This window comes from Mustela nigripes, unplaced genomic scaffold (genome assembly GCF_022355385.1).
Source record: "Mustela nigripes isolate SB6536 unplaced genomic scaffold, MUSNIG.SB6536 HiC_scaffold_76, whole genome shotgun sequence".
Classification (NCBI taxonomy): Eukaryota; Metazoa; Chordata; class Mammalia; order Carnivora; family Mustelidae; genus Mustela; species Mustela nigripes.
In genome coordinates, this window is record NW_026739491.1 from 3,935,091 (window position 1) to 3,960,484 (window position 25,394).

A 25,394-nucleotide genomic window follows, 5' to 3' on the forward strand; every position below is an offset into this window, starting at 1 on the left:
AGCTAAAGAAATTAATTTAGAACAGAAGAAAAGAGGGGCTTTGTGGCCCTACAGGGAATAAGTTGATGAAACTTGCCATCCTAGGTTATGGTGGTGACTTGAACGACACTAAGATTTAAGAAGGTCTAGCCAGATGTTTTATTTGTGTCATTTGCCTCCAATTGAACGTTACGGCTGGGGTCCCAGTCCCAAGCTAACGCAGTCCCACTTGCCAGGATTTCAGTAGAGCAGATGTTTAACCATCCTTGGTGTTGATAGTGGGGGAGAGCAAGATATATGTATAAAGGGGGACACTTGAGAGTTTTATGTTCAAGTAACCCATGGTGATGTGCTCATTTCTTTTTCTCTTCAGTGCTGGCGTTGGAAGGACAGGCACATTCATTGCCATTGATCGTCTTATCTACCAGATAGAGAATGAGAACATGGTGGATGTATATGGGATTGTGTATGACCTTCGAATGCACAGGCCCTTAATGGTGCAAACAGAGGTGAGGCCAAGCTCTGTGTTTGTCAGGTTGCCTTTTCAATCTGTTTTTAGAAGGTTGCATCATATCACATTCTTGAGTTAAGACATTTCACCTTCTTCATCTTTCTGGCTCTGGGCTGTGAGGCATTCTTTAAGATCCTTAACTGATGTGTGATTGAATGATTTGATATAGTGAGATAGTGGTAACTGATATCAGCAATGGAACTGTACAAACCAAGATAACGTCAGGATTCCCTACCTTGCAGCTACTGACTCATCACATAATCTGAACTTTGGCTTCTGGGTTGTAAACTCATAAAACTGGTATTATCACACTTTGTTCCTAAGAAGGTCTGACCATCCTTAAAATGAGCTCCTGAATGGACTCATCAGATGTTAACGATGTGAATGAAATGGATGTTGCTGCATTCATACCACTGTGTATCCTCACCCAGCCAAGGAAATATTATACAACGGCGATTATCATAGCTACAGGGGGGTGGCTGGCCAGTTGAGAAGATGAATGCTTAATATCTACAATGTCAGTTGGGTAAGACCGTTGGATTTGGCTTTCCCTGAGATGTTCCTGCTAAACATTGTTTTCGAGTCACATTCTCAACAACCATAATGGGAAATCACCTTCCTTGATGCTCTAGGGGTGGAACACGTCTTGACTGGGATGAGAGCAGAACATTAATTTTGTATTAGGCTGTCACCCCGTACCAATTTAGAACTCCATGAATATGTGCTGTGTTTTTGATTCTAGCAGGGAATATTCTGGAGGCCTGGGTACATTGTGTGCTTTGGGGTGAGCGGCATGGTTGTGGTCCAAAGAGTGGAATTCACCTCTGTGTTGTGCAGAAGAGAGATTTTCTTTTTTCTGCTATACTTATGTAGAGTAGGACTCAGTCTTTTATCCCCTTTTGAGAAACCCAGAAATCTTACACCTGCCTACAAAGTCTTTTCTTGTTTTCTTTTATAGTTTGAAAGTAATGTAAATGTGTTTATTTTAAAAAAATTTTTATTTTATTTTTAAAAAATTTTGAGAGAGAGCACACTTGCATGAGCAGGTGTGGTGGGAGTGGGGGGAAGGGGTAGGGAGAGGGTTTTTTTTTTTTTTTTTTTTGCAGTGTGAGGAATGTTTATTTGTTTTGTTTTTTACTTTTTTTTAAAAATTATTTTTGTTAACATATAATGTATTAGTTGCCCCAGGGGTACAAGTTTGTGAATCATCAGGCTTACACACTTCATAGCACTCACCATAGAACATACCCTCCCCAATGTCCGTAACCCAGCCACCCTCTCCACACCCCCCTACCCCTCGGCAGCCCTCAGTTTGTTTTGTGAGATTAAGAGTCTCTTATGGTTTGTTTCCTTCTCGATCTCATCTTGTTTCAGTTTTTCCTTCCCTACCACCCAAATCCCCCACCCTGCTTCTCAAATTTCTCATATCAGGGAGATCATATGATAATTGTCTTTCTCTGATTGGCTTATTTCGCTCAGCATAATACCATCTAGTTCCATCCTAGTTGTTGCAAATGGCAAGACTTCATTTCTTTTGATGGCTGCATAATATTCCAGTGTGTGTGTGTGTGTGTGTGTGTGTGTGTGTGTGTGTGTATCACATCTTCTTTATCCATTCATCTGTTGATGGATATCTAGGTTCTTTCCATAGTTTGGCTATTGTAGACATTGCTGCTATAAACATTTGGGTGCACGTGCCCCTTCAGATCACTACATTTGTATCTTTAGGGTAAATACCCAGTAGTGCATTGCTGGGTCACAGGGTAGCTCTATTTTCAACTTTTTGAGGAACCTCCATGCTGTTTTCCAGAGTGACTGCACCAGCTTGCATTCTCACCAACAGTGTAGGAGGGTTCCCCTTTTTCTGCCTTGGTAGAGAATCTTAACCAGGCTCTGTACCCCCAGTGTGGAGCCCCATATGGGGCTGAGATCATGACCTGAGCCGAAATCAAGAGTCAGATGCTTGACAGACTGAGGCCCCCAGGCACCCTGTAAACTTGTTATCTTAAAACATCTGACAGAACAGGATTATGTTTCTCTATTACTTTTTCTTCCCCAATCCCGCTCCCTAGAGATAGCCAATGCTTACGGTTTGTATATATCATTACAGGTTTCTTTATGTACATCTGTAGAAAAACATGTACACACACACATACACAGTATCTTTTTTTTTCTTCTGGCTATTGCTTTTTATAAACTGAGTACAGTTGACATGCAATGTTATTTAGTACATTTAGTACATTAGGGGTACAACATAGCGATTCAAGGAGTCTATATGTAATGTTATTCCCACCGCGTATGTAATGTTATTCCCACCGCAAGTGTAGCTACCATCTGTTACCATACAACGTTATTACAATATCACTGATTTGATTCTCTATGCTATACCTTTTACCCTCTTGGCTTATTCATCCCGTAACTGGAAGCCTGTACCTCCCACTGCCCTTCCCCCATGTTGCCCATCCCCTGTCTCCCTCCCTTCTGGCAATCAGCAGTTCTCTGTATTTGTGGGTTGGTTTCTGTTTTTCATTTGTTTGTTTCGATTTTTAGATTCTATGTTTAAGTGAAATCTAATGATATTTGTCTTTCTCTGTCCATCTTATTTCACTTAACATAATACTCTGTAGATCTGTCCATGTTGTCACAAATGGCAAGATTTCACTCTTTTTTATGGCTGAGTAATATTTCATTGTCGATCTATACCGCATCTTCTTTATCCATTCATCTATCAGTGGATGCTTAGGTTGCTTCCATATCTAGGCTACTGTGAATAATATTATAATAAACATGGGGTTGCATGGAATTATTGGGTTGTAATGGTATATCTCTTTTTAATTTTTTTGAGGAAACTCCATACTGTTTTTTCACAGAGACTGTGCCAATTTACATTCCCACCAATAGTGCAAGAGTGTTCCCTTTTCTTGGCATCCTTTTTGTTTTCTGTCCTTTTTTCCTGCCATTTTGACAGGTGAGAGGTGATACCTTATTGTGGTTTGGATTTGCATTTCCCTGATGTTGAGTGATATTGAGCATCTTTTCATGTGTCTGTTGGCCATCTGTATATCTTCTTTGGAAAAATGTCTATTCAGGTCCTCTGCCCAATTTCTAATCAGATTTTTTTTTTTGATGTTGAATTGTATAGGTTCTTTACATATTTTAGACATTAACACACAGAGTATTTTTAAAAAATTGAATCCTATTTTATATATAATACTACACTGTAATTTTTTTCTCTTATAGCATCATGGATCTTTCTGTCAGCATATACCCCTTCTTCCTCTTTCTTTTTAATGGCTACAGATTCTGACAAGCTTGCCTGAGGTTGTCCCCACTGAACTCTACCCTGCTTATCCCCCTTTAACACATCCCCTCTGTTGAGAATCACAATTTACTTCTTACACAGTACATGCTCGCTAACCAAGTAATTCTTGCTGGACTTTTTCTTGTTTGAATGTATATGTGCCTTATTTCTTCCACATTCCTTTTTTGCTCTTCTCCAAGATTCTGGGACTCCTCCTTAAGGAGGGGAGGTGTGGGGAGTGTGTCCCTCTGGTTAAGAATGATTGATGATGAGAATCTTGCTATCTGTGGTTTCAGATTTTACCAGAATGTGGCAGCTTCTTGATAAACGTGAACTTGAAGTGTTCACTGGGTGTGTGGCGGGGTGGTTGGTGGGTTTGGGGGAGTGGGGTAATCTGAAAATAGCCTTGGTTGCTAATACTCTCTGGGACCTCTCTGCTCATTGGCTTTCTCTTTTTACTCTTCTACAGGACCAGTATGTTTTCCTCAACCAGTGTGTTCTGGATATTATCAGATCCCAGAAGGACTCAAAAGTAGATCTCATCTACCAGAACACAACCGCAATGACAATCTATGAAAACCTTGCTCCCGTGACTGCGTTTGGAAAGACAAATGGTTATATTGCCTAATCCCAAAGTCAGACCTTTCTGGAGTTACCTGGACCGTCACACCCACAGCAAAGGAAAATGCCCCGATGTGGACATGTTTTTATATGTCTAATATCTTAATTCTTTGTTCTGTTTCGTTAGAACTAATTTGAGGGTGTGAGGCTGCACAGGACAGATGAGAAGTTGGGGCTGACAGGGGCTGTGGATGGGTGGTGAGCTAATCTACTACATTCCTGATCACCAATGGGATGAGTTCACTTTTTGTTTTTTTTTTTTAAATTTTTCTTAAGAATTATGGAACACCAGGAAAAGTGAGCTATGACTTTTTTTTTCTTTTTCAAAACAGATTCTTTTTAAAAAAGACTATTTTATATGATTCACATGCTAAAGCCAGGATTGTGTTGGGTTGAATATATTTTAAGTATCAGAGGTCTATTTTTACCTACTGTATCTTGGAATCTAGCTGATGGAAAATACATAATTGTGGATGATTATCATGTAGGGAGGGGTACGTGGTGCCTCTCCTGCCTGGGTTTTCTATTTGAACATGTGCCTTTTCTGAATTATGCTTCCACAGGCAAAACTCAGTAGATATCTCTATTTTTGTATTGAATCTCCTAATTGGAATATACGGAATATTTAAACAGTAGTTTAGTATCCGAGGTTCAGCCTTCTCAGTAACATTCCTGTTCTCATTTGACTAGAGGAGGCCTCCCCTCCCCTTCACCTCCCCCCTGTTTTGTGCTCTATTCTTTCTTCCCTTTTCCCTCCCACTTTTCCCCAAAGACACTTCTGTTGGCCACATTTTCAGCCCATTGGTTGGTTGAGTGAGAGGGGAAACCAGGTATCACCTTGAGAATTTGTGGGGTGGGGTTAGGGGAGGGAAGCAAAGGAACCCTACAGTGACATGGTCTCCTTTTCTTGTCCCTCTTTTATCCTTTTTCTTGTTTCTGTATTTGGTAAGAAGGATTATTTAAAGGTGCAATATGTGATTTAGTGATTCATGATGCTCTAGGTTTTTAGTAATGTTTTACTCAGGTTGGCATTTTATGTGTGTCTGTGTGTCTGTGTATATGTGTGTGTGTGTGTTTAAAAGCGTGGCAATCTGTGAACACTTCAGTGTGAAAACAGTGTCTGACTAATCCCTCCTCCCTCAAAGTCCACTGGCTTTAGTCTATCTGCAGTGACACACATCCATATCTACTGTATATATATATACTAAACTCTTAAAACAGTCATTCCTTTGAATTGAGGTGTACAAAGTTTGAATTTGTATCAAAGATGTAATTATTTTTAAAACCTCTTTTCACTATACTGCTGCTGTAATTACTTTGATTTTTTAAAAATGTAGATTAATTTTTTTTTTTTGGCTTCAGGTGTTGTATCCACCAAGAATTTCAGAATTTATGTGGATTTATTTTATTGGTACATAATCTGTAAACTTCTCAAGGCATTAACATGAAAGGATTTGTTTCTTTTTATTTTATATTGTGGCTCAGGTTATATTTGGAAGAAGTTTTGGGTTTCTCCTCCTATAGGCAATGAAGTATATAAGGTCTTATGAAGGAATTGCCAGGTTCCTGGAATCCTGTGGCTGTTTTCCACAGTAATAAATCCTGCTGTAAACTTAGGACAATTGTGTCCGAGTGAAAACAGGGGCGGGGGCTTCTCTGAGTGCCCTGGTCACCGTTGACCTGGGGGAGCCCGTCTCCTGCCCCTGCTGTGTTCCTCACTCTGCTGGCGCTTTGAGAGCTGACTGGACATGTTAGTGGGTCATGAAGGGTGAACCACAACTGAACGCCCTTGGCTCAGTTCCGAGGTTTAGCGCTTGTATGTCTTTTGTCCCCCTTTTCCCTTTGAGGTACTGAAAGGATTAAAAGGAGAGGTGGAGAAGGTGTCGTGTTTGGGGAGAACTTCCTTCCCACAGAGAAATTGCACTTTTTGCCAAATCCTTTGCTTTCTTTCATGGCAAGCAGTTCATTTAGCATCAGGCCCTTAAAGGAATGGGTGGTACGGGCCTGGATGGGCCCTCTGGACTCTGTTTCAAGGGGGCCTTCAGCTCTTGAGGTCTGCATCAGGGAAGCCATGCCGTCCCAGGCTGCTGAGTGATGTCGGGTTTGGGCAGATGGCTTCCAAACCTTCACACTGGTCTGCCCCTCGATGCGCCCAGATCTTGGAGAGTTCCTTGACCCCATCGAGAGGCTCTTGCCTGGGCAGAAATTCTGTTGGCCACACCCTTCTCCACTTCAGTTGTCAGGAAGCCACTGGGATGGGTGTTTAGGTGTCAAGTCCCTTTAAAAGTCTAAAAATCCCTTTAAAAGGTTAAAGCAACAGTAACTGTAAACCTATTGTATAAAAAACACACAAAACACCCAGAAATCCTCCTCCCTTCTGCCCGATACGGGTTTGGGAAACAGGCAGCTGCCCCAGCAAGCCACTCTCAAATCCTGGGAAGAAGGCTTGTGGTCTAGAGGTCTGGATTCCACGTGGCAGGTCACATGAAGGTCACGATGCTTCTTTGCATCCTAAAGAGGACGGGGTTTGGGGCTGGTGGGGTCGTGAGGGTATTTATAGCACAGTGTTTGAAAAGGGAAGAAAATTATGTAAATATAAAGAACACATGGGCTGGAGGTTGGCCATAGGAAACAGAAGGTGCTTTTGAGCTCCTGTGCCAAAGCCTCCCAGGAATAGCGAACTAAAATCTGAGGAATCTAGTGGAATCGCGGAGAGGGTGTGATCATCCCTGCTTCAGTATTTGCCAGTTGCACACAGAAAAACAGCCAGGATGGGGTTAGTTATCAGTGAAAGATTGGTGGTCAGTTGGTTGGGGGCATTTGGGTCATTGGTACCTTCTCCCAAGAGCAAGGACATTTGCCCCCAAAGGTAAACCTAGTGACACAGGGACCAGTGGAAAATGACATTTGGGGGTCTGTTCCCCGTGGGCACGTGGCGACCTCTGGCTGGACTTTGGCACATTTAACTGCACTGGATTTGGGCTTCACGGAGTCAGAGGCTCCTGGGGGATGGGGGCCAATTATGCAGCCGATCCGTGTTTGCTTTTCACCCGAGATGATGTAAAAGCCTGGTTTTCTTTTGCAGCGCTGGGGTGTGCTTATTGAGCTAAATGAGTCTTGGTGACTGATGTTGATTTGCCTCAAAAGTCCAAGTTCTGAGTTTTCAGACTGTGTAGCCGTCAAGTGTTCGACATACTGTAGCTTTTCTCTCTTGGGGGCACATATGAACAGGATGTGTTGATATGGACTCTAAAACTGTAATTTTCTTGTAACTATTTTGGAATGATGCATATTTCTAATGTTTGTTATACTTGTACAGAGTATTGCTGTTGGTTGCTTTTTTTTTTTTTAAAGGAAAAAAATGGCCTGAAAATTTTTTTTAAAAAGACTCACAAATACCAAATATAAAAAATGTCAACACGCTGTGCCTTTGTTTCTTCCCCGTACCCCCACTTTTTTACTTTGTGTGCACACCAGTTCATTTACGAAGCAGTGTCCTAGCCAGCCTGCAACTTGAGGCATCCTTAACCACAACATGGGGTCCTTTTGGATTTTCTACCTAGTGTTTGTTTCCGGACTGCCACAACAAAGTGCCGCAGACCAGGGGTCTGAAACAGCAGAGACTCACTGTCACACTAGTCGGGGGGCCTGAAGTCCAAAGTGCTGCCAGCTGGTTTCTTTTGAGGCCTCTCTCCTTGGCTTGCAGGTGGCTACCATCTCCCTTTGTCCTCACACGATCTTCCCTCTGTGTGGGTCTGTGTCCTCACCTCTTTCTATCAGGACACCAGCCATAAAGAGTTAAGGCCCCCCAATGACTTAATATTTACTATACTCACCTCTCCTTTTTTTTTTTAAATAAAAAATCTCATTATTTAAAAATTTTTTATTAAATTTTATTTTACAGTACATCATTAGTTTTTTTTTTTTTAAGATTTTATTTATTTATTTGACAGAGAGAAATTACAAGTACACTGAGAGGCAGGCAGAGAGAGAGAGAAGGAAGCAGGCTCCCTGCTGAGCAGAGAGCCCGATGCGGGACTCGATCCCAGGACCCTGAGATCATGACCTGAGCCGAAGGCAGCGGCTTAACCCACTGAGCCACCCAGGCGCCCCATCATTAGTTTTTGATGTAGTGTTCCATGATTCATTGTTTACTTAGTACATCCAGGGCTCCCTGCAGTCCGTGCCCTCCTTAGTACCCATCACCGGGCTGACTTATTTTCCCACCCCTCTCCCCTCTGAAACCCTAGTTTGTTTCTTGGAGTCCATTGTCTCTCATGGTTTGTCTTCCTCTCCGATTTCCCCCCTTCATTGAAGACCATATCTCCAAATACATTCTGAAGTACTGGGCTTAGAAGTTTAACATATGAACTCTGGGGAGACATAACTCAGCCCAAAACACACATCTAGGGAGACTACGTGAAGAGGAGACTTGGAAGAAGTGAGTGTGCCTCTAAGATGTGGCTGAATGTGTGCTCAGAGGGTCGGACACCCTACTTCTGCCACTCAGTGGTAGCACGCATGCCATAGGCAAGTGCCCAGGAGTTTCTGAGAATGTTTCGGTGATGATCTGGAGAGTCCCAGAATTGCTGGGATATTGTAGCAATGTGGACAGTTTTTATTTCCCGGGTCTGCTACGCACCAACCACTACACCTCAGCGGCCGAGGGTTCCACTATGAACAAAAGGGGCAAAAACCTTTGCCCTCATGAAGCTTACATTCTGAGAGGGGAAACAGAACCAATAAGGTAAGTAAATAAAGTCGTTAGAAAGAAAACAGCATTTCATGCTCTGATGCACCAAGTCGTGGCTTTCACACGATCATAAGCAGGTACACACCTGTGCCAAGGAGAAAGCTTGTGCGGTGGCCACGCATTGGTCACCTGCTGCAGGCACGCTGCCCATGCTCTGGCCACGCGCTGGCCACAGGCTCACCATGCGCTGGAGCTTGTGGGGAGGAGGCTAGAGCCTGCTCAGAACACCTCGGTGCTCACTGGGCAGGCCGGCCACGGGAGAAGCAGGAACGAAGGCAGCAGAGGTGGTTGGTGAGCAGGGGGCGGCGCCCTGGTGGCGCAAACACAGAAGGAACCCAGGAGATGCCCAGGAGGTTGACAGGCATCGGTAAGAGGGGTTCCAGGAGAAGGTAGGCTGGAGGTTTCTGAACCGAGTCTCCAGTGGAATTTTGGCAGGAGGAGGTGGGGGTCGTTGGGGCGTGAAAGCACCGGCGTTACTTGGGGAAGGTGTGTCCGTGTGTCCGTGTGTCCGGGAGGCCGGGAGATCGGGTGAACGCGGGAGGGTGAGCGCACCTGGCGGAGCTGAGGCAGCCTGGAGGGCAAGAGCTCCGGGACTCTGGTTGCCTGAGGCTGTCTCACTGCCAAGACACTGCTCCAGGCGTGTGTGCGTGTGTGTGTGCCTGTGTGCGCAGACGTAGACATTATACGTAAGTAACCACATGCATGGGACGCGTGACCGGCTCAGTCTGTTAAGTGTCTGCCTTCTGCTCGGGTCATGATCCTGGGGTCCTGGGATAGAGTCCCACATCCGGCTCCCTGCTCTGCAGAGCCTCTGTCTGCCCCTCCCCCTGCTTGTGCACGCTCTCTCCCTCTCTGACAAATAAAAAAGTAAAATCTTTAAAAAAAAAAAGTAACCTCATTCGCACACAGGCCCGTAACTTACCTCCACTATCTTCTCTGGATGGAAACGGCGTGGTGGTCACACTGCGTCACATGGGCTAGAGGGAAGGGCCCCATCAGATACCTGGCAGATTAATGGGACTGAAGTCCTGCAAATGCGAGTCAGAGGTAGAATTTACCGCACGGAAAGGGGCACACGCAGTCCTTGCAGTGGGAGACAGAGTTCCCCCATCCGACCCCCCTTCCCCCACACGGGGTCCACAGCCTAGTTCTCAGCCCTAGTTGGTACTGAGGGGGATTCTCCCAGCACCTTGCCTTGCCCATGATGTGTGCTCTCTGTCTGTCCCTCACTCCCCATGCTCCTCACCTCTCCCAGCTATCGGGGGACTTACTGCTACACACTGGCCCGCTTGTCAAGTGCAACAAAACCATGGACAGTTCCAGCACGTTCCTGAGCTGTTTATTGACGAACACTATGTGAACGTGGGTCAGTTTTCCAGGCATGGTACCCCTGGTGTGTCCAGGTCTGCCCGAGGCCGTGGCTGTAATTACTTTTCTCATTAGGCAAAGAACACAGATCTGGAGTGTATTATAATTTAATTATTACTGGTTGAGGCTAGAAAGCATTTTGCCTTAAGAAAAGATGCTTCTGGGTGGATGTATGTGGAGCTAAAGAATCGTGCAGGTACCAGTTTGGAAGCCTGAGCTTTAGGTCTTCCCCTCCCCAAACAGACTGGAAATCACAGACCTTCTGCTTTTGATGTGCATCAGGTGGCAGAAAGCTGTTTGCCTGGAGTGTCAGGACTGGAGTGTCAGGGCTGGACTATCAGGACTGGACTGTCAGGACTGTCAGAACTGGAGTGTCAGGACTGGACTGTCAGGACTGGACTGTCAGGACTGTTAGAACTGGAGTGTCAGGACTGGACTGTCTGGGGTTTGCTGAAAACACAGCCCTGGTGCCTGAGAGAGGCGGGTGTGGGTTGATGTCTTGTCAAACCTGAGGAAGTTTAAAGACTCAGGCCCCTAGGAGAGCATCTTCCCAAGGGTGTCTTGGCCATCACCAGTCAGACTGGGGAGTTTCTGGGCCTACCCTATGTTTCAGACTTGGCCACTCAGCAAAGAGGGGGCTTTAAGACAAGTTCTGTAAGAAAAGAGGTGACATTTCAACTTTTTACCTATATGAGTGTGGTTGTAATTTTGCTGCTGTGACACTCGGCACAGCACCTGGGATATATGAACTATCCAATACGTGGTAGCGATTCATTTATCAATCTAAATTTGTATTGGTCATCTACTGTGGGCTGGCAGTGGCCCTGGGTATAGACATTTGTGAACAAGACAGACATGGTCATTGCCCTTGTGGAATTTTAGGGCCTACTGGAGAAACAGGAAATTTAAAAGGGAATTAAAAGGAATTAAACCTACCTGCTGATACATTGTAGCTTGAATGAGAAAGGATCAGAGGGAGTGGCAGGGTGTGCCAAGGCCCTGAGGCAGGAGTGCATTCGGTGCTTTGAAAAGGGGTCACTGGAGACTGGTCTTCAGAGTATAACTAACAGGTGAGGTAAGAGCACAGTAAGAAGCCAGAGGAGTAGGTGGGCGATTGTGTACAGGACAGTGGTGGGCCAATACACTCCCCTCCCCTGTCTTTGACTCAGGATGAGGCCAGATGATTTGTGGATAGGGCACAAGTGACAGTATTAGTGCCAAGCCTAGATCATAAGACACTTCATTCGGTTTTGTTCACTCTCTTGTACTTCAACCATTGCTATGAAAAGAACCTCCCCTGGACAGCTGCTGCCCTGTAAACCTGAGCCCCGGAATGAATATGTGTGGAGCAGACAGAGCTGCCCCAGCCAAGCCCAGCTGGGCTCCATCTGGGAGCAGAGACACCTGGTCCAACCCTGCCTCTGTTCACTGCTCCCTAGTTGACCTACACATCCATGAGAATGATTTACTGCATTCTCTATGACTTTGGGATCATTTATTATGTGGCATTTAAAAAGAGATTTTATTTATTTATTTGAGAGAGAGGGCAAGAGAGAGTACGGGGAGGAGCAGAGGGAGAAGGACAAGCAGACTCCATGCTGAGCTTGGAGTCCCACGGGGGGCTCGATCCCAGGACCCTGAGATCACAACCTGAACTGAAATCAAGAGTCAGACGCTTAACCAACTGAGTCACCCAGGTGCCCCTATTATATAGCATTTTTGTGGCAATAACAAAACAGCTAGTAATGGGTGAAGCTGGGATTTGAGTCAACTTTAAGGCTTGGTTCTTAGTCGTCTCTTTCAAGAATAGATGATTTCATTTAAAATAGTCAATTTTTTAAAGTTTTCATTTTAATTCCAGTTAGTTAACATACAGTGTTATGTTAGTTTCAGGTGTACAATATAGTGACCCCCTGCATCATCCTGGGCTCATCACAACCAGAGCACTCCTTAACACCCGTCACCTTAAAACAGTCCATTTCTTAACCAGGCAATGATAAATGGAATTCGGATCTATCACACCAGAGAAAACAGAATTTGCCTATAGCTGTATCATAGAAGCCTTCACTAAAGATTATGATACAGTTAGCCCTCCCAGACTTTCTGCTTAGAGATAACACTGGGTGGGGGAACGCATACATAGTCTTCATGCCTTGGTTCAGGCCAAAGCTGTCCCAAAATATTTCTGCGTACCCTCTTGGTTTGGGTGAGGCAGGAGGAGGATGCAAGAAACCTTCATACTCTGTTTCTGACTTTTTAAGAAACCAGTCTAAAAGGCAAAAATGGTCTCACATATAAGTGTTTTCTGCTTCTAACACTTAGTTCCATAAAGATTACTCAGGTATAGCCAAGAAACCGAGGTATCACTGGAAATAAACATCAGACAATCACCTGTGCTCTTCTGACATGTAAATTTTGAGAAAAGCAGTTTGTAGAACTGAAGTAGGGAATAATCCCATTTAAAAAGCAGATAAATGCATAGAAGAAAGACAACCCCAGAATATGTAATGGTGGGATTTATTATTATTATTATTAAGTGGCTTTATTTTAATTTTTACTTGCCTAAATTTTCTATTTTATTCCAGTGACTACTCAACTCATTCAAACCTAATATTGTTTTCTCCTTGATGAAAAAAATTAGCTATAACATATTTTAAAGTATACTTGTTAAGTTTTACAAAGTTCTCTAAAATGAGTGTGAGCCCAAGACTGTTTTTTGAGCATTCCAGCTGCTAGCAGTTTGTTAAAAAAGAATGTTAAGTTTTTGGAAGTTAGGTTCTGAGCTGTAAAGCTGTAGGAAAATAGGGACCTTCGGGCTCCTGGCTGAATGTTGGTCCCCGAGCGGGGAGGGCTGGTTGTCATCTAGAAGGAGGAGGCAGGTTTAGTCCCTGTTTTAAAAAGTTCTCACAGCCCATCCGTCCCTTCTGGGGGACATATTCCTTTGGGACTGGACTTGAAGATCTCTGGGGCTTCTGAGGAAAAACACGAGACTCTAGGCTTATGAGTTCCATCCTATCCTATCCAAGTCACTTTCCTGAAGGCAAGGTAAATCCTTGGATCCAAAAGTTGAGAAACTTTGTCAGGGGAGCAAGTTCGAAAGTGGCCACTAGATGGAGCCAGAGGATTGGCCGAGGAAGAGACACTTGTTTAAACTGTTGGGAAGGCTACGGAGGAAAATAGGATTGGAAAAGGAACTAGAAGGCAGAGATAGGATGCCTAAAAATCAACAGGGTTGAGGAAATGCCCTTGCCAGCACTCGATAGCTTTTTTCTTTATAATCTGGTATACAGTATGTTCTTGGTAAAAAATTTAGGAAATTTAGGGATGCCCGGGTGGCTTAGTTGGTTAAGCATCTGTCTTCAGCTCAGGTAATGATCCCAGGGTTCTGGAGTCAAGTCCCACATTGGGCTCCTGACTCAGCGAGGGGCCTGCACCTCCCTCTGCCTGCTGCTTCCCATGCTTATGCTCTCTCTCCCTGACAGATAAAGAAATAAGATCTTTATTTAAAAAAATTTAGGAAATTCAGGTAAAAAAAAAAAAGAGGGGAAAAGAAGTCCTGTGTGGTCTCCAACCAAGACAACCCCCAATGATCTTTGCTCTCTGGCACCCAGAGTGCCACACAGCCACACAGCCACACAGCCCAGAGGCACACAGCTTGACTGTGGCCTCCGGGGAGACTTTGAACCAGACTGTCCAGCTAAACCCTTCCTGGGTTCCTGATCCTCAGAAACTGCTTTAAGCTTTGGAATCCAATGAACAAGATTTGTGGCCTCGCTGACCACCTACTAGCTGTGATCCTGCAGACAAGCCACTTCCCTTCTTTGAGCATCTAGTTCTTTGTAAGAATAACAGCATTGGGGCGCCTGGGTGGCTCAGTGGGTTAAAGCCTCTAACTTCGGCTCAGGTCATGATCCCAGGGTCCTGAGATCAAGCCCCAGATCAGGCTCTCTGCCCAGCAGGGAGCCTGCTTCCTTTCCTCTCTCTCTGCCTGCCTCTCTGCCTACAGATCTCTGTCTGTCAGATAAATAAATAAAATCTTTAAAAAAAAAAAAAGAATAACAGCATTGACTCATAATGCTGTGTGATATGATAGCATTTACTCATAGCTTTAAATGAGATACTATGTGCAAAACTCAAGATTAACTGCTAGCTTCTTCTCTGTATAGACAGAGGCAGGAAGTTTCCCTAGAGTAGATGTCTTTGTTCTGAGAAGTTAATTGAGTACACTGCTTAGTAATGGAGATGTAGTAAGTGTGGGGACTTATTATTATGATGTTTTTCAAGAGGTGGAGTAAAAAGTGCTTCCCCTTGGTATGAACAATTTTCATACAGAGCAAGGGGCTTTCTGGGAAGAAAGAGCCCAAACCCCCAACTTTTGGTCTGTAAGATTTACAATTAAGGAAACCTATTTAGGTGGTTCATGGTAACGTTGACTATGATCCATCAGCATAAATGAATATTAAAAGCCTCAAGAGGGAGCCCTCCATGAAGGAAAGAGGGACCAGTGTTGGTGATTATAGGTTCAGCACCAGGGTTTATGTGGGAAGCTTGATTTGGTGCAGCATGTGCCTGGAAACCCCTGTGGGTCCAACCATACTGGACTGTTGTGTTTTGGGGAACAATAGCTGAGCGTGTGAGAGTGGACAAAGAGAACTATGACCTTGGGGCTCACATGTGGACTCTAACCATGGCGTGACAGTGGTCTAGACCTGGGCAGCAGACCCATATCAATCAGATTACACTGGTCCAATTACATGGCAATGACCAAAGAGGGTGCCTAGTCAGATGTTTAATTCCTCTCTTCCTCCGTGGTCTTTGGCAGCAGGAGTCCTTTGGGCTAGGATTCCTCAGAAGTTCTTGGACAATCTGAGATGGAGATGAGGTTCAGCATTATGTGGGAGATAGTGGACTTCTGTTAATAAGGCAGGTGTGCCTTGAACCATTAGTTGGGTAAATAAAAGATGTGATTTAATTTGTGTTTTTGAGATGGTGAAATAGATGTTTTGGGTAAACTAACTGCCGTTATAACAAACAAGGCCCAGCTCTCAGTGGCTTAATAGTCATGCCACAGTTTAATGTGGTTGGCACCATTTAAGGACCCAGGCTGGTACAGGTTCCATCCCCTTTAACCCAAACCTCTTAAGGTCATTCAGAGTGTCACCTTCTAGCTGGAAGATGAGGAAGAGAAAGTGGAAGACACTGTGTGTGTGGGGGGGTTTCTATGGCCAAGTGTGGAAATGACATGTATCACTTTCACCTGCATTCCACTGACAGGGAAATAGCATTTAGCTGTTTACCAAGGAAGCAGAAAACTGCAGGTATCAGTGAGCACTGATGTTCTGTGCCATATTGGTCAATTCAGTGGATAAAGTGCACAGCACCGTGCCTGGTACCTAGCAGGGATTCCACAAAGGGTGGTATTGTCCACCCTTCCAGAGACACATGTCTGGGGAAGGGGGAGATGGGAAAGAAATGACCTCTGTGCTTCTGCACTGGCATGGCAACCCAGCAACTTCTCAATGTCTTGTTTTGTGGATCTAACAGAGGTGCTGGGAGGTGTTGAGTCCACGGGTGCACACTGTGGTTACGGGAGGAGCCTGGAACCGCAGGCTCTGGCTCATCAGCGTTCTCACAGCCTCCAGTCATGCCTTTAATTACTTACCTACAGCTCCTGGGGATCTCAAAGAGGTAAAAAAACACTCAGCTCTGAAAACCCCCCTGAGGGATGACATTAATTTTCTTCTTTGCAAACTTTTCCTCGCTCTTTGCCTCAGCTCCTTAGAGTATAATTATTTGCCAAAGGCATCATGTCATAAAGCTGGGCATGGGCCACAGAAAGCAGGGACTGATCATCGACTGCACAGAGTGGAGAACTAATTGGCTCTTTTTCTTCCCTTGATGATGATTGTAGCAGCAGCGAACGTTTTCTGCCAAATGCAGAGAGGCTGATATCTGTGTTGTAGAGAATCAATGGAAACAGCTGAGAATACATGGATTCAAACAAGTCGTTATCATTTATACATGTATACTATCATGTTTGCACACTCTTGTTTGACCTGCCTTTTTTTTAGTTCATATATTTTTTCAATATCATACACAGGCTGCTGTAACAAATACCATCCTCAGTGGCTTAAACAACATGAGTTTAGTTTTCATAGTTCCAGAGGCGAGGCCAGAAGTACAAAATCAAGGTGCTGGTGGGTCTGGTTCCCTGGTGAGGGCTCTCTGCCTTGCAGAGCTGCCTTCTGCTGTGTCCTCACATGGTGCCAAGGGTATGTGAGGGGGACACAGTGTTCTCTCTCTCCTCCTCTTCTTAGAAACCTGCTAACCTCATCAAGAGGACCTGATGGTCACACAGTGTTCTCTCTCTCCTCCTCTTCTTAGAAACCTGCTAACCCCATCAAGAGGACCTGTATTGATAACAATACAGTGTTATCAACTATAGTCACCATGTTTTCCATCAGATTCTCTGACCTTATTCATCTTGTGGCTGAACCTTTGTTCCTTTTTCTCAGCCTGTCCCTAAGTCCCCAATGCCAGCTCTTGGCAACTACTTTTCTACTCTGTTTCCATGAGTTTGACTTAACTTTTTTTCTTTTAGATTCCACATATAAGTTATACCTTGCAGTATTTATTTGACTTTATTTCGCATAATGCCTCAAGGTCTACACATGTTATTGCAAATAGCAGGATTCCTTTCCTTCTTATGACTGAGTAATATTTCATTGTGTATTTATATACCAAATTCAATTATTGATGATTATCAATCATCAATCAATTGATGATTATCTTCCTTATCCATTCAATTATTGATGGATACTTAGGTTATTTCTTTGTTGGGAGGCTTTTGATTACTGATTCAATCTCCTTACTAGTCATTAGTTTGTTCAGATTTTCTCTTTCATCATGATTCAGTCTTAGAAGGTTGTTTATTTCTAGGAATTGATCCATTACTTTTAGAGTGTCCAATTTGTTGGCATATAATTGTTCATAGTAGTCTCTGAAAACCCTTTGTATTTTTGTGGTATCATTTGTTATTTCTAATTTTTTGAGTCCTGTCTTTTTTTTCTTCATAAGTCTTGCTAAAGGTTTGTCTATTACTTATTTCAGAAAACTACATCTTAGTTTCATTGATTTTTCCTATTTTTTAAAAATTAACATAATATATTATTTGCTTTAGGGGTACAGGTCTGTGAATCATCAGTCTTCTGCAATTCACAGCACTCACCATAACACATACCCTCCCCAATGTCCATCATCCAGCAACCCTATCCCTCCCCTCCCCACCCCCCAGCAACCTTCAGTTTGTTTCCTGAGATTAAGAGTCTCTTATGTGTCTCCCTCCCTGGTCCCATCTTGTTTCATTTTTTTTTTTTTCCTCCTTACCCACCATGACCTCCCACCCTGCCTTTCAAATTCCTCATATCAGAGAGATCATATGATAATTGTCTTTCTCTGATTGACTTATTTTGCTTAACATAATATCCTCTTGGGGCGCCTGGGTGGCTCAGTGGGTTAAAGCCTCTGCCTTTGGCTCAGGTCATGATCCTGGGGTCCTGGGATCAAGCCCCACATCGGGCTCTCTGCTCAGTGGGGAGCCTGCTTCCCTTCCTCTCTCTCTCTGCCTGCCTCTCTGCCTATTTGTGATCTCTGTCAAATAAATAAATAAAATCTTTTTAAAAAACCACATAATACACTCTAGTTCCATCCACATCATTGCAAATGGGAAGATTTCATTTTTTATGGCTGCATAGTATTCCAATGTGTGTGTGTGTGTGTGTGTGTGTGTGTGTGTACTGCATCTAATTTATCCATTCATATGTTGATGGACATCTAGGCTCTTTCCATAATTTGGCTATTGTGGATATTGCTGCTATAAACATACTGGTGTACATATTCCTTTGGATCACTATGTTTGTATCTTTAGGGTAAATACACAGTAGTGTGATTGCTGGGTCACAGGATAGCTCTGTTTTCAACTTTTTGAGGAACTTCCATGCTGTTTTCCAGAGTGACTGCACCAGCTTGCATTCCCACCAACAGTGAAGGAGGGCTCCACTTTCTCCACATTCTTTCCAACATCTGTCATTTCCTGACTTGTTAATTTTAGCCATTTTGATTGTTGTGAGGTGATACCTTCCTGTGGTTTTGATTTGTATTTCCCTGATGCCAAGTGATGTTGAGAACTTTTTCACGTGTCTGTTGACCATTTGGATGTCTTCTTTGCAGAAATGTCTGTTCATATCTTCTGCTCATTTCTTGATTGGATTATTTGTTCTTTAGGTGGTGAGTTTGATAAGGTCTTTATAGATTTTGGATACTAGCCCTTTAACTGATATGTCATTTGCAAATATCTTCTCCCATTCTTTTGGTTGTCTTTTGGTTTTGTTTACTGTTTCCTTTGCTGTGCAAAAGCTTTTGATCTTGATGAAGTCCCAAGAGTTCATTTTTGCCCTTGCTTTCCTTGCTTTTGGCAACATATCTAGGAAGAAGTTGCTGTGACTGAGGTCAAAGAGGTTTCTGCCTGTGTTTTTCTCAAGGATTTTGATGGATTCTTTTTTAACACTGTGGTTTTTCATCCCTTTATGTGTGGTGTAAGGAAATGGTCCAGATTCATTCTTCTGCATCTGGCTGTCCAGTTTTCCCAATACCATTTGTTGAAGAGACTATCTTTTTTCCATTGGAGAGCCTTTCCTGCTTTGTCATAGATTAGTTAACCACAGTTAACCTTCAACAGTTGAAGGTCCATTTCTGGGATCTCTATTCTGTTCCATTGATCTTTGTGTCTGTTTTTGTGGCAGTACCGTACTGTCTTGATGATTACAGCATTGTAATAGAGCTTGAAGTCTGGAATTGTGATGCCACCAACTTTGGCTTTCTTTTTCAACATTCCTCTGGCTATTCGGGGTCTTTTCTGGTTCCATATAAATTTTAGGAGTATTTGTTCCATTTCTTTGAAAAAAGTAGATGGTATTTTGATAGGGATTGCATTAAATGTGTACATTGTTTTAGGTAACATGGACATTTTCACAATATTTGTTCTTCCACTCCATGAATATGAACATTTTTTCATTTCTTTGTGTCTTCCTCAGTTTCTTTCATAAGTACTTTATAGTTTTCTGAGTACAGATTATTTGCCTCTTTGACTAGGTTTATTCTCAAGGATCTTATGGTTTTGGGTACAATTGTAAATGGGATTGACTCCATAATTTATCTTTCTTCTGTTTTGCTGTTGGTGTATAGAAACGCAACTGATTTCTGTGCATTGATTTTCTATGCTGACGCTGAATTCCTGTATGAGTTCTAGTAGTTTTGGAGTTGAGTCTTTTGAGTTTTCCACATAAAGTATCATATCATCTGCAAAGAGTGAGAGTTTGACTTCTTTGCTGATTTGGATGTCTTTAATTTCATTTAGTTGTCTGATTCCTGAGGTTAGGACTTCTAGTACTATGGTGATAGTGGACATCTATGCCTTGTTCCTAACCTTAGGGGAAAAGCTCTCAGCCCCCCTCCCCCATTGAGAATGATATTCTCTGTGGGTTTTTCATAGATGGCTTTGATCATTTGATCTTGTATTTCTACACTGTGAAGAGTTTTAGTCAAGAAAGGTTGCTGTACTTTGTGAAGTGATTTTTCAGCACCTATTAAGAATATCATATGGTTCTTGTTCTTTCTTTTATTAATATATTGTATCACATTGATTGATTTGCAGATGTTGAACAAACCTTGCAGCCCAGGAATAAATCCCACTTGGTTGTGGTGAATAATCCTTTTAATGTACTGTTGGATCATATTGGCTAGCATTTTGGTGAGAATTTTTGCATCCATGTTCATCAAGGATATTTGTCTGTAATTCTCCTTTTTGATGGGGTCTTTGGCTTTGAGATCAAGGTAATGGTGACTTCATAAAATGAGTTTGGAAGTTTTCCTTCCATTTCTATTTTTTGGAACAGTTTCAGGAGAATATGTATTAATTCTTTAAATGTTTTGTAGAATTCCCCTAGGTATCCATCTGGCCCTGGGCTCTTGTTTCTTGGGGATTTTTGATGACTACTTCAATCTCTTTACTGGTTATGGGTCTGTTCAGGTTTTCTATTTCTTTCTGGCTCAGTTTGGTAGTTTATATGTCTCTAGGAAAGCACCCATATCTTCCAGATTGTTAAATTTGCAGGTGTATAGTTTTTCATAATATGTTCTTATAATTGTATTTTATTGGTGTTGGTTGTGATCTCTCCTCTTTCATTCATTTTATTTATTTGGTCCTTTCTCTTTTCTTTTTGATAAGTCTGGCCAGAGGTTTATCAATCTTATTAATTCTTTCAAAGAACCAGCTCCTAGTTTCATTGATTTGTCCTATTGGTTTTTTTGGTTTCTATTTCATTGATTTATGCACTGATCTTTATTATTTCTCTTCTCCTGCTAGGTGTAGGTTTTATTTGCTGTTCTTTCTCCAGTTCCTTTAGGTATAGGGTTAGGTTGTATACTTGAAACTTGTCTTATTACTTGAGAAAGGCTTATATTTCTATATACTTTCCTCCCAGTATTGCCTTTGCTGTGTCCCAAAGATTTTGAACAGTTGTGTTTTCATTTTCATTTTCATCTGTTTCCATGAGTTTTTAAAAATCCTTCTTTAATTTCCTTGTTGATCCATTCATTCTTTAGTAGGATGCTCTTTGGTCTCCACAGATTTGAGTTCTTTCCAACTTTCCTCTTGTAGTTGAGTTCTAGTTTCAAAGAATTGTGGTCTGAAAATATTTAGGGAATGATCCCAATCTTTTGGTACCATTTGAGACCTGATTTGTGGCTCAGGATGTGATCTGTTCTGGAGAATGTTCCATGGGTACTCGAGAAGAATGTGTATTCTGTTGCTTTGGGATGGAGTATTCTGAATATAGCTGGAATGTCCATCTGGTCCAGTGTGTCATTTAAAGCCTTTATTTCCTTGTTGATCTTTTGTTTAGATGATATGTCCATTTCAGTGAGGAGCATGTTAAAGTCCCCTACTATTAGTGTATTTTTGTTGATGTGTTTCTTTGATTTTGTTATTAATTGGTTTATATAATTGGCTGCTCCCATGTTAGGGGCATAGATATTTACAATTTTTAGATCTTCTTGTTGGATAGACCCTTTAAGTATGATATAGTGTCCTTCCTCATCTCTTATTATCGTCTTTGGCTTAAAATCTAATTTGTCTGATGTAAGGATTGCCACCCCAGCTTTCTTTTGATGTCCATTAACATGATAATTTTTTTCACCCCTTACTTTAAATCTGGAGGTGTCTTTGGGTCTGAAATGAGTTTCTTGCAGACAGCATGGTGATGGGTCTTGTTTTTTTTTGTTTTTTGTTTTTTTTTTTAAAATCCATTCTGGTACCCTGTGTCTTTTGATTGGGGCATTTATCCCATTTACATTCAGGTTAACTATTGAAAAATATAAATTTAGTGCCATTGTACTGTCTGTAAAGTGACTGTTACTGTATATTGTCTCTGTTCCTTCTGGTCTATGTTACTTTTAGGCTGCCTCTTTGCTTAGAGGACCCCTTTCAATATTTCCTGTAGGGTTGGTTTGGTGTATTCAAATTCTTTAAGTTTTTGTCTTGGAAGCTCTTTACCTCTCTATTTTCAGTGACAGCCTAGCTGGGTATAGTATTCTTGGCTGCATACTTTCCTCATTTATTGCTCTAAATATATCATGTCAGTCCTTTCTGGCCTGCCAGGTCTCTGTGGATAGGTCTGCTGCCAATCTAATATTTCTCCTGTTGTATTTTACAGACCTCTTGTCCCGAGCTGTTTTCAGGATTTTCTCTTTGTCACTGAGACTTATAAGTTTAACTATTAGATGATGGGGTATTGACCTATTTTTATTGATTTTGATTTTGGATTTGATCTGGATTTTGATGCTTGTTCCCTTTGCCAAATTAGGGAAATTCTCTGTTATAATTTGCTATAACATGCCTTCTGCCCCTGTCTCTCTTTCTTTTTTCTTCTGGGATCCAAATTATTCTAATATAGTTTCATCTTATGGTATCACTTATCTCTTGAATTCTCCTTTCGTGGTCTGGTAGTTGTTTATCTCTTTTTCTCAGCTTCTTATCCTCCATCATTTGATCTCCTATATCACTAATTCTCTCTTCTTCCTCCTTTGTCCTAGCAATAAGAGCCTTCATTTTTGATGGCACCTCATTAATAGCTTTTTTAAAATTTCAACTTGATTAGATTTTAGTTCTTTTATTTCTCCAGAAAGGGATTCTCTAGTATCTTCCATGCTTTTTTCCAAGCCCATCTAGCACCTTGATAATCATCATTCTGAACTCTAGTTCTGACATCTTACTAATGTCCATATTGACTAAGTCCCTAGCTGTCAGTACTGCCTCCTCTTATTTTTTTGAGGTTTTTCTGCCTTGTCATTTTATCCAGATAAGAATAGATGAATGAGAGAATAAAATACTAAAAAGGTAGCAGACCCCCCAAAAATATACACTAACCAAATTGGAAGAGACCCAAAACTGGGGGGAGAAGAAAGGAGAGAAAAAAAAATCTCTCTGTGTGTGTTTGAGAGTATATACATATACATATATATTAATTAGACTGGTGAATCGATCAGGGTCACACACTTGATTTTGGTGTATTTGGTCTGTTAGAAAAAACTGCCTCCCAGGAATTTAAAGAATGAAAAACATATATATACAAAAATAAGGGTAAACATGATGAAAGGATGGAATATGAATGTAAAGATGAAAATTAAAAAAGATTCTAAAAAAGGAATTGATAAGAAGTTGGTTGAAAAAAGAAAAAAAAGGAAACAATATAATCAGGCTGGAGACTAGAACAAAGCCATGTGCTAGATTTAGGGTATATTTTGATCTGTTAGAAGAAACTGTATCCCAAAATTTTAAAGAAAGAAAAACCTATATGTATACAAAAATAAGGTTAAATACAATGAAGGGATAGAATATGACTATTACAATGAAAATTAAAAAAAGATTTTTGAAAAAGTATTGATATAAAATGGTTAAAAAAGTTAAAATAGGAAAGAGGAAAAATTTAAAAAATAGAATAAGAAAAAAATAAAATTAAAAAATTTGACTTTGAAAGACTAAAGAATCATGGGAAAAACCCATGAATTCTGTGCTGTATTCCCATAGCTCTGAAGTTTTGCAGTTCTCATTGACTGGTGAACTTGGTCTTGGCTGGATTTTCTTGTTCATCTTCTGGGGGAGGGGCCTGTTGCAGTGATTCTCAAATGTCTTTGCCCGAGGTGGAATTATACTGTCCTTGCCAGGGGCCAGGCTAAATAATCTGCTCAGTTTTGCTCTCAGAAGCTTTTGTTCCCTGAATGCATTCTGTACAGCTTTGGAGGATGGGAATGAAAATGGTGGCTTCCCAATATCCAGCTCTGTAGGAGCTGAGAGCTCAGGGCCCAACTCCTCAGTGCACCCTCAGAGAAAAGCGGTCAATCACTCCTGTCACCCTGGTCTCTGGTTGTGTTCTGTGCTAACCTCGCCTGTGACCCAGTGTTTCTATCTTTGGAGCACAGCCTCATCTGGAGTCTCTAAACCCAGCAGATTCCTGCAGCACACTCCTGTGCTACTCCTCCTGGAGGAGGAAGGAGGGGGTCTTCCTGGATATGCCACTTGTGGGGTCCCCGTTTTGTGAGATTAAGAGTCACTTATGGTTTGTCTCCCTCCCAATTCCATCTTGTTTCATTTATTCTTCTCCTACCCACTTAAGCCCCCATGTTGCATCACCACTTCCTCATATCAGGGAGATCATATGATAGTTGTCTTTCTCTGCTTGATTTATTTCACTAAGCATGATACGCTCTAGTTCCATCCATGTTGTCGCAAATGGCAAGATTTCATTTCTTTTGATGGCTGCATAGTATTCCATTGTGTATATATACCACATCTTCTTGATCCATTCATCTGTTGATGGACATCTAGGTTCTTTCCATAGTTTGGCTATTGTGGACATTGCTGCTATAAACATTCAGGTGCACGTGCCCCTTCGGATCACTACGTTTGTATCTTTAGGGTAAATACCCAATAGTGCAATTGCTGGGTCATAGGGCAGTTCTATTTTCAACATTTTGAGGAACCTCCATGCTGTTTTCCAGAGTGGCTGCACCAGCTTGCATTCCCACCAACAGTGTAGGAGGGTTCCCCTTTCTCCGCATCCTCGCCAGCATCTGTCATTTCCTGACTTGTTGATTTTAGCCATTCTGACTGGTGTGAGGTGATATCTCATTGTGGTTTTGATTTGTATTTCCCTGATGCTGAGTGATATAGAGCACTTTTTCATGTATCTGTTGGCCATCTGGATGTCTTCTTTGCAGAAATGTCTGTTCATGTCCTCTGCCCATTTCTTGATTGGATTATTTGTTCTTTGGGTGTTGAGTTTGCTAAGTTCTTTATAGATTCTGGACACTAGTCCTTTATCTGATATGTAAAAAAAAATTTACCAGAAGGCAAGAAAAAAAACAAAAAATGAAAAAGAAAAAAATTAAATTAACTGCAAGACTAAAAAAAATCACAGGGAAAAAGCCATGAGTTCTGTGCTTTGCTTTCTCCTCCTCTGGAATTCTGCTGCTCTCCTTGGTATTGAAACCGCACTCCTTGGTAGGTGAACTTGGTCTCAGCTGGATTTCTTGTTGATCTTCTGGGGGAGGGGCCTGTTGTAGTGATTCTCAAGTGTCTTTGCTCCAGGCGGAATTGCACCGCCCTTACCATGGGCCGGGGTGAGTAATCCGCTCAGGTTTGCTTTCAGACGCTTTTGTTCCCTGAGCGCTTTCCGTAGAGTTCCGGAGGACGGGAATACAAATGGCGGCCTCCTGGTCTCCGGCCCGGAGGAGCCCAGAGCCCA

The 25,394-nt window shown here is 42.2% G+C and overlaps 1 protein-coding gene across 1 annotated transcript in view; it reads left to right on the forward strand.

Annotated features, from left to right (window-relative positions):
• The window catches only part of LOC132008241 (receptor-type tyrosine-protein phosphatase eta-like), a 163,979-nt gene extending 156,147 nt beyond the window's left edge, over positions 1-7,832 (forward strand). Inside the window, exons 23-24 of the mRNA XM_059386735.1 lie at positions 353-488; positions 4,261-7,832. Coding sequence (XP_059242718.1) covers positions 353-488; positions 4,261-4,419 — 295 coding nt within the window. The 3' untranslated portion in view covers positions 4,420-7,832. The remainder of the gene's footprint in view (positions 1-352; positions 489-4,260) is intronic.
• The last annotated feature ends 17,562 nt before the right edge of the window (positions 7,833-25,394 follow it).